At 38.7% G+C, this 10,091-nt stretch overlaps 2 protein-coding genes across 31 annotated transcripts in view; one reads left to right on the top strand and one right to left on the bottom strand.

Moving 5' to 3' along the window:
• Nucleotides 1–1,536, top strand: part of rargb (retinoic acid receptor, gamma b) — a 69,709-nt gene extending 68,173 nt beyond the window's left edge. For all 3 annotated transcript variants that reach the window (XM_056252498.1, XM_056252497.1, XM_056252499.1), the window contains one exon: nt 397–1,536. In XM_056252498.1, coding sequence (XP_056108473.1) covers nt 397–722 — 326 coding nt within the window. In that variant the 3' untranslated portion in view covers nt 723–1,536. The remainder of the gene's footprint in view (nt 1–396) is intronic.
• LOC130086249 (nuclear receptor subfamily 1 group D member 2-like) overlaps nt 1–10,091 on the bottom strand; it is a 297,692-nt gene that overhangs the window by 107,921 nt on the left and 179,680 nt on the right. The window lies entirely within an intron of this gene.

The following is a 10,091-nucleotide window of genomic DNA, read 5'->3' as shown; positions in this document are numbered from 1 at the left end:
CAGCTACGCAACTGTTTTCAAGCCCCAGAAAGGTAGTAAATTGCACAAACAAACAAAACACTTGCTTCACTTTATAAAATTGAGGTTAAACTACTGGAGTCACATGGATTACTTTAATTATGTCTTTACTACCTTTCTGGGGCTTGAAAGTGGTAGTTGCGTAGGCTGTCAATGGAGGGACAGGAAGCTCTTTAGAAGTATAGAAGTTTACCCAACTATGACGACTTCTGCTTCCGAGGATCCTGGAAATGTAAAAAGGGTCGACTAGTCGTACTACCTACCTACTTGCTGCAAACTCTACCACAAGCTCATGACAAATATGTCAAATATGGACCTAAATGAAGAGATTAAAACCTCGAAGCACCAGGTCGATCATGCTTGTGTGTCTCTGTTCAGGAGCGGAGCGAGCCATCACTCTGAAGATGGAGATCCCAGGCCCGATGCCTCCTCTGATCCGAGAGATGCTGGAGAACCCTGAGGCCTTTGAGGAGAAGTCTGACTCTAAAGACAATGAAGCTGCCGCCCCCCTGCCACCCCCCGCCATCCAGGCCATCAAACGCGAACGGGACGAGGAATCTGCCCTGGAGGACGAAGAAGACGAGGAGGACGAGTGTGTGGAGGAGGGACGGGACAGGGCAGGGGACAGTGAGGATGAGGAATGGGGGATCCTGCAAGTGGACATGAGCGGAGCTAGAAAGAGTGTGTCAGGACGAGCGCAGTGACCGCTGGACGGCAGTATGTATGCGGGTCTGAGACACACACACACACAACAGCAGACACCTTCAGATTGTAGACACCTGAGCAGTCGATGCAAACAGATTTTCCATCATTCGGTCAAACAAACAACACCGTTTCCCATAATAACTCTATATGACACAAATAAGCATGCACAACTTTGCACATCAAGTTTCCCTCAACCATCCAAAAGCAGTAAAAAATGACATCATAAAAACTGAGAAAAACATGCCAATGTTACTTTAGACAGTGTTTCTCTAACTGAATAGAGAGAGAAATTAAAATGAGTGCGAGACTAGAGAAAGAAAGGCCTTTATGCCATATCTGGATGTTACTTGGTATATGCATATTTTGTACTACATTTGGAGATGCCAAATATTTGAGAATGCATCCCAAAGCCTTGTTCTCTATAAGGGAAGCAATTTTCACAACTGTATATGAATGCATAATCAGAGCTGATCAATGAGATAAGAGAAAAAAACAACAAACAACCACATGACCAATTCAATGGTCTAAAAAAAAACTTTTTTTCTAGACATACATTTACTGCATAACTTTGTACTCTTGATGTTGCATTGTCTCAGATATATTACATTTTGTATATGCATACTTTTCAACAACTCTATTCTTCTTTCAGTGTGTTTTTATGTGTGTTTGAGTGCATGCTTTTTACTAAACGCTCCAACAATATCCTACAGCCATTCTCTACATCTGAATTTACCATTTATACCAATTTTAGGGTTTGGGGCATTAGAAGATTATAAAATAATTGTTTTTAGGTTGATATTTTGAATTGAAAGTGACATTTTTAGATTGATAACATTACATCACATTCATTACATTATTACAAATCAAACTTTTCACTCAGGGCAAATCAAGGACCAAAGGTGCTCCACAGTCTCTATCAGAGCACGCGTGCACTAGCTATTCACGTACATTTAGATCTTTAGTTATACTGTATCATTACGCAAAAATTAACATTAAAAGATGAAATGTAACATTTGACTCTGGGATCTAGAAGAGTTACGTGATATAGGTATTAAACGCAATAAAAGCTACACTGATATGTCGTACAATGTAAGAACTCTATAGTGATGTGAGCCGAGCACATGTGGCGTGTACAAGCGATGTGCACTTTCAATCCCATAACTGTCAAAAATGTTCCTTTGTAGGTAATGGGGGATAATGCTAGTTAGGTGAATCTACCCTACACAGATCCAGCAGGGCTTCAAGACAGTGTTTTGCTCAGTTCTTTAACTCTTTCCCCGCCATTGGCAGAATTTTCCGTCTTTCCGTGTTTTCACTGTTATACGGTAGGGGGCGCTATTACACATCCTCTGAAAGAGTGCTGAATCTCCTGATCAAAACACAGGCGAAGAAGAAGCTGAAACAAGCACATATGCATATGTAAAATAGCGTGATCATCAACATTAAACAGCATATAAATCAAAACTAATGAATGAAATGTCGACCCAGGACGAGCTATAGGAATGTAAAGCTTTGATGGACTCGATCTACTCCATCTGTGTTTTGATTATTGCTTTTTTATTAAACTTACCCACATTCAAGTATTGATAAAAAAGAATGCATAAAGCTTGAATAAAGCAGGTACCTTTTTTGTTTAAAAGCAGAGGGTCTGTTCTTTCTTTCGATATATTGCATGTTCAAATATTCATACTACAACAAAATATTCTGAGAGCCATGAAACTTTAGTGAAAATGACCAAAAATGCTGGCGCTAGCTGGCAACTTAAAAAAAAAAAAAACGCTGGTGGGGAAAGAGTTAATAGCTGTTTGTCAAATTAATGTATAAAAATGAATTAAACAAAACTGGATTTTAGACCAAGTCAGTCAGTCACAATGATCGACGTCATTATAAAAAAGTAATCTCTCATAGAATACCCAATACCAAAGAATAAAATCTAACTCAACCAAAGATTTTTCTTTTTGTTAAAACTAATAAACAAAAAACAACTATAAAATAGTGAAATGTACTACGGTAAAACCATGGCATTCTTTGAAATGTGTTGGAGCATCATGCAAACAGACTTCTGTAAGACTATGGTAATCATTCAGTGTCATGGTATTACTGACTGTATATTGATATTACAGTCCTAAATATTAATGACAGAAATAATGACAGTAAAATAATTAGATGAGATAAGACAAAAAGCACCAACTACTGTGGTGTTATTTACATAGTAATCCAGGGCTCTTTACAGAATACCATGGTCCAGACAGCAACATAATGTCGGCCCAGATCCGGCCCACATCTGGTACATGTGGATGCCATGCGTTCCAGATGTGGGCCGGACCTGGGCCGACATTATGTTGCTGTCTGGGTACCATGTCTGAAAAACATGGTAAAACACCGTTTTTATTTGTTGGTGAGAGAGATTACAGAGTAGGGTGTTATTGATGATGAATAAGAGAATAGAAAGTTAAGGACAATAATAGAAATCGAATTTTCCAGTGTCCTTTTTCATCCCTGTTGAGGTCTGTGTGCGCCGCTGATAACAACATTATACCTCCTCACATGACAGAACAGTGTTTCCGCAGCACAGTCATAAGCTTCTGATCGCTGCACATCCTGTGAGATATTGGGGATAGAGCCATACGGTTTCATGTTGAAAGATGTGTGTATACTATTTGCTAAACTGTAAAGATAGCTTTGTTCTTCTTGTATCTTTCTACCGTTTCATTTGATGCATCAACATCTCAGTTTTTTTTTTTTTACAATGTTGTCTTAAAATATTTTCAAATATAAACACACACACATTATTGGCTATACATGTACTTTTATTTATTGCTTATTTATCCTTGTCTTGTTACATTTCTGTTTTATCTGTAATCAGTGATGCATGTTATGAACTGGTTTTTTGACCGCTCCCATAATTCCTTGTGTGTCTCTATTGAGTGTGTGGAAGAGTGTTTTTTTATTATTTTTTTTATGTACCACCAATGTAATGATCAGCCTATTCAAAATGTGGTTAGACAACAAAAATGAGATCATTTCAACTGACCAAAGCGAATGCATGATTACCACATAGTGTGCTGGATAAACCTGCAGTGATCATCGAGTCTAGCAGCTTCATGTAATGCACTGATCCGGATGCGTGACAGGGTAAATATGACCTGCAGCAGTAAACCGTGGTAAACATGGGCTCAAATGATCTCTTCTAGTGTCTATACGTCCATTTCCAGACCAAAGCCAAACGTGCAGTTTAAGTTCAGGCATGTACACGTGTCCAAATATGTTGTAAATACCAAGGGAACACAGCCATATCACAGCCTGAAAATATGATAAAAGTCCCTGGAAATGCATTAACCCTTCCGTGTGCGTTTTATTTTGACAAATGTATAAATGTAGCAGTGAGTGTAATTCAAAACGGCCGGAGGATATTACTGTTCTTGTGAATTATCAGAGCAAATGTTTTTCAGACTCAGTGTCTGTTTTGTACATTAAACATGATAAATTGGATTTGACATCTGAGACTTTTGTTCTTTCTTTTATTTTTATTTCTTAAATAGTGTTTACCTTTTGTGCTTATATTTTGTCATTTATTGCAGTAGAGTTCAAATTTTTGCTTGATGAAGAATTATGTTTGTGGTGGTTTGGAATATGTGTATATTACATGTTTGTTCGTTTGCATTATTTGTTGCTTATTTTGTAATTTTATTTGACATTGCCTGTCTTTTGGGTTTTGAATCATAGGAAACATGGTGGGTCGGTTGAGGCTCCCAGCTAAGGAGAATAAACAAACAAGTTTATGTTTTAATGCACATTTGTAATTTTACAAAATGATCTTTTTTTCTTTTCTTTTTTTTTTGGTTGTGCTCTTAATATGGTGTTACAAAAGCAGCCTAGATGGGTTAATTCTTGTAAAAACAATCCCTGTTTCTTAGCAACACTTTTGAAATATAATAGCATTTAACATTTGTTTGTATTCTCCCCATAATTGTGTTTCATTGTTCTTAATATTTCTCTCAGTTATGTGCCTTGCAAAAGCGTTTCAATCGTCTTGCACAACTCTCATGGAAACTGTTACACGAATCTTTCTGTACATCCAATCCTTAATACAAAGACACAAGTGGTATTGATGACTTTAAATGATGTCCACATCATGTCTGGACTTCTTCTGTAAATGCATTTTCTGTATGTTTTCCAAATGTTATGATTTTATAAAGAAATTTCTCATCATACTCTGTGTTGTCATGATTTCCTGCTAAACTAAGAGAGGAACATTTGTACTCTCCCTTATGTAATGTTTTCACCGTGAGTGTGTGTTTCATAGACCCAGATTTTGCTTCTAGATGTCCTCGTCTTGTGCTGTGCCATTAAAGACTGATTCCTTTTAACACATTTACCACACAATCAAAGATCCAAAAGAAGTTAGAAAAGAAACCTGTCTGATAACAGGAGCCGTCATTCTGCAAAACACAACAATGGTAACTGTGGCTGCATGATGGCGGAGACTCTTTGTCCTTCCCGGGTTTCGGGACCAATGTAACGCCGCTCGTTGTTATGGGAAGAAGGAGGCGGGAACCGGCGAACATTTAAAGACTTTAATAATAAAATAAACGAATACAAAATGAAAGTAAAAGACAGCAGCCCCCCACGGACGACTGCTGTCACATAAAACACAACACAAGTCCAGGCCCGTTCCTCTCTCGATCTTCACTGTCGTCGCTCCTCCTTCATGCCTCCGCTCCTCCGCTCATCATTAATCACGCCGTTCTCTCAGCCTCGTCCTGCTCACAGTAACAATTACATTTTACTTAAAGTAAATTATCAAGTACTCTCTACAGTTCTTTTTTGGTTACTAAAACTCTTGTGTAAGTGAACTATACTAACTAAGCATTTGTCAGTACCACATATTCCTATTTCAATTCGCCTTTGGCTAAGCCCCGCCCCCCTTAGTTACTGTTGCTACGTCCGACAAACAAACTTCATCTGGGCTCTGGTATCAACATGGCTTATGCTGTGACAGCTCTTCCTGCTGAAATTGTATCAAACTTTTATAAAGCAGCTAATAAAGTGTCCGATAGAAGTAGGCAAAAGCGGCTGCAATATACGTTCGAAAGCTATATTCACGACATACAGATGAAACGCAAGGAACAACAAGGCATCCAAATAGAGGCAAAAGCATACCGGTCACAGTCAACAAATGAACCACCGCATATCCTACTAATGGAGACGGAGGCTGGGACTAACAATATCAAGGAGCAACACTGTTCATGCAAAGCTGGGTAGGTCTCTATTCACTTCTATAATCGTTATTACAAAGCAAACAAACTACGCGAGTATAACGTTGTATGCGTGTGCTAGCAGCTAGACGACACTTGTCAGGATTTGACTTCGGTTTGGGAAGGGGAAAAAAAACGGACACCCCCCTCCAACCTCTCTGGGAAACGCGTATCTGTGTTACAAATGCCCCAGGCACAACGTTTAACCATATTTTTGATAAAACTACGACGGTAATAGCCGGTCGAGACCAAAAATATGAGACGCCTGTGTTAATATTTATGTCAATATGTCAATGGAGCGCTGTGAAAAAGTGTCGGACCTCTGTGGGAGCTCGTTCTTGGCTGCGCTGTGATTGGTCAATCTACATTCTATGGTGTGGCTTAGCCAAAGGCGAATTTACTTGTTTTTTTAAGGCAATTGGTTTGCATGCTTTTTTAAAGTAGGTCTAACTAATTCGATTTTAGTGTAGTTTATAAAGTTACAAATATGGATATTTTTCTTACAAAAACTCATGGCTTCTCTTCAGAAGGCCTAAGTCATATGGATTTCTTTTATGATGGATGGATGCGCTTTTTTGGACTTCAAAATCTAAGTTACCATTCACTCCCATTAAAGAGCCAGGATATTTTTTTAATATAACTCTGATTGTGTTCGGCTGAAAGAAGAAAGTCATATACACCTATGACTTGAGGGTGAGTCCATTATGGGATAATTTTCATTTTTGGGTGAACTAACCCTTTAAGCACAACATTAAAAGTTATACTCTTGAAGTGTCACACAACGGGACAAAGCAATATTGAATCGAACCGCCTTATTATTATTATTTAATAAGAAATATGACAGAAAGAGTTTGCAACTATGCTGGAAGAGATTTTTAGCAAAAATAGGCAGTCGGCATAGAGTCCTTGAATGCTTCTGTTGAAATTAAATAGACTTACACGTGAGATATGCGTCTTGTTTTAGACTCATTGGCACCAAAGAGGATTTTGGTTCATTATAATGAATAGAGAACAAAAATACAGAGACACAGGATAAGACTAATTAAATCACTGCCATAATTAAGGTTCTTTGAACAGAGATCAGTAATGTGCTGCACAGACTAAAACTAGGTCCATACATTATAGTTTTACAAGCTATAGCTTTTAACAACCTCATTTATCTGACCACCGCAAGGGCTGTTTCCATAGTAACTTTACATGTTAGAGGGGTTCGCTGTATATTTTATTCTTTAGTTTTATGTGCTTCTGTCTTCATGTATAATTGATATGCTAGAAATAGCGCTACTGTAATATAATGCAAACCAGTAAGGACATGCTGAGGACAAAAGGTGCTTTTCTTGAACCTTGTTTATTTCCTTGCTAGCATTTTGTGCTTGAAGTTTAAATCTGTGTGTAAGATTAAGTCTCAAACTTGTTGACAGTATTAAACATTAGTAATTTTAGTCTTCTTGTTTCAGTGCTGGGAAGGTTAACCAGCAGATTAGAAACTTAAAAGTGATGGAAGGAATAAGTTTGGCATAAACTTGCTGATCTAGGAAAGGACAGATGCTCGAGGTTCAAAGATAAAATAGACCTTCTGAGGATCTCTATGCCTTCTGTGTGTCTGATGGTTAAAGGTAAAGGAGCAGAGGATCATCACTCCACCTTGTGTTTAAAGGTTCAGAGGAGACAGTAAAACGTGGCGTTCACCACAATTGATTTCACAATGAGAGAAAAAGAGTTCAGGACAGGAGTGGAGGAGAACGAGATAGCAGATAATAGAAGGGGAAAACAAAACATAAACGAGAAAGAGATATAGATTCAGATACTATGTGAAATCAAATACATAGATTTTCTACAAGAGACTGACAACCAAATTTATTCATAATTAGTCATAAGTTGGAGATGGTTGAATTTGTAACATTTCTATGTGGGCTAGAATTTTGAATGCTTTTGGAATTTAGACGTCACTTAAAAAAAAAAAAAAAAAAATTCCATGCAATTTACAATAAATTGGTTTATCATCATCGCATTGTGTCAGTGCTACATAGAAACACTCCTGACTTGTTTTCAATAGAATTTGAATTTAAATCATTAAGCATGAGCCAATCAGTTTTTTAAGCCTGATCCATTATTTAAGCCTGATTCATTATCTTGCCTTTATCAAAAAAACAAAAACAACAACAACAAAAAACCGATAGACTACAAATTTACGACAAATCCCAAATGTCGAATAGAGGCATTATGATTAAAATAAATAAATACACAATATACACATGCATGTTGAAAATGACAAAAACAACAGCATACAAAAGCATTCTATATATATATATATATATATATACACACTGAACAAAATTATAAACGCAACACTTTTGTTTTTGCCCCCATTTTTCTTGAGCTGAACTCAAAGATCTAAGTCTTTTTCTATGTACACAAAAGGCCTATTTCTCTCAAATATTGTTCACAAATCTGTCTAAATCTGTGTTAGTGAGCACTTCTCCTTTGCCAAGATAATCCATCCACCTCACAGGTGTGGCGTATCAAGATGCTGATTAGACAGCATGATTATTGCACAGGTGTGCCTTAGGCTGGCCACAATAAAAAGCCACTCTAAAATCTGCAGTATTATCACACAGCTCAATGCAACAGATGTCGCGAGTTTTGAGGGAGCGTGCTATAGACCCTTTTACAGCCCACGTGATCAAATAGTTGCGCGCGCATTTTGGCAACGGAAGTGGTGTTGATTCCCACTGGCTCTAACGTGTTAGCAACTCCGAAAGTTTCTCAAAACCGTTTCCCAGCATCAAAATGTCTGGTTGTTGCGTTTACGGTTGCACTAATCGATATTCCACCAAGGGGCTTAAGTTTTATAGGATTCCGACAGGATCACGGCCGTTTCAGAAGAACCGGATTTGATAAAGTCAACTTTTTGAAATAACTTTCTCTGTCTGTGTTGCTTAATCCGCTCGCTTGACAGGCTGCTGATTCTCGCCATACTTCCGTTGCCAATATGCGCGCGCATACGTTGCCACGTCATCATTGTGTACAAACAGTAAAAGGGTCTATTGGCAATTCAGAGAAGTTGGCAGTACATCCAACTGGCCTCACCACCGCAGACCACGTGTAACCACACCAGCCCAGGACCTCCACATCCAGCATCTTCACCTCCAAGATCGTCTGAGACCAGCCATCCGGACAGATGCTGCAACAATCGGTTTGCATAACCAAACAATTTCTGCACAAACTGTCAGAAACCGTCTCAGGAACGCTCATCTGCATGCTCGTCGTCCTCATCGGGGTCTCGACCTCACTGCAGTTCGTCGTCTTAACCGACTTGAGTGGGCAAATGCTGAATAAGATAAGGGTGATTGATTACTTGCTTGTACTTGCGTGTCCCAGTGAGGAGTCTAGCTGCTGCGTTTTGCACTAGCTGTAGGCGAGTGATGGCATTTTGAACGCACAGAGACTATACACATTCCAGGAAGCTGAAAACATCCCAGTTCTTGCATGGCCAGCATACTCACCGGACATGTCACCCATTGAGCATGTTTGGGATGCTCTGGATCGGCGTATACGACAGCGTGTTCCAGGTCCTGCCAATATCCAGCAACTTCGCACAGCCATTGAGGAGGAGTGGACCAACATCCCACAATCAACAACTTGATCAACTCTATGCGAAGGAGATGTGTTGCACTGCGTGAGGCAAATGCTGGTCACACCAGATACTGACTGGTGTCACTTAGTTTTTGGTTTTCAGCCTTTTATTGTGGCCACCCTAAGGCACACCTGTGCAATAATCATGCTGTCTAATCAGCATCTTGATATGCCACACCTGTGAGGTGGATGGATTATCTCGGCAAAGGAGAAGTGCTCACTAACACAGATATATATACACAATATTTGAGAGAAATAGGCCTTTTGTGTACATAGAAAAAGTCTTAGATCTTTAAGTTCAGCTCAAGAAAAATGGGGGCAAAAACAAAAGTGTTTGTAATTTTGTTCACTGTTGTTGTTTTTCTTGTAATTTCAGGTCCAACCAGCCTGAGGACATATAGAGTTTAGATCAAGAATGAATAGCATTAACAGCATCACAAACTGAGAAGAGAACAAACAGTGACAAACTTTTAA

This window comes from Rhinichthys klamathensis, unplaced genomic scaffold (genome assembly GCF_029890125.1).
Source record: "Rhinichthys klamathensis goyatoka isolate OS25496 unplaced genomic scaffold, OSU_Roscu_1.1 h1tg000095l_1, whole genome shotgun sequence".
In the NCBI taxonomy this organism is placed as follows: Eukaryota; Metazoa; Chordata; class Actinopteri; order Cypriniformes; family Leuciscidae; genus Rhinichthys; species Rhinichthys klamathensis.
The sequence above is the reverse complement of the archived record's forward strand: the minus strand, read 5'-3'. Positions and strand labels throughout refer to the sequence as shown.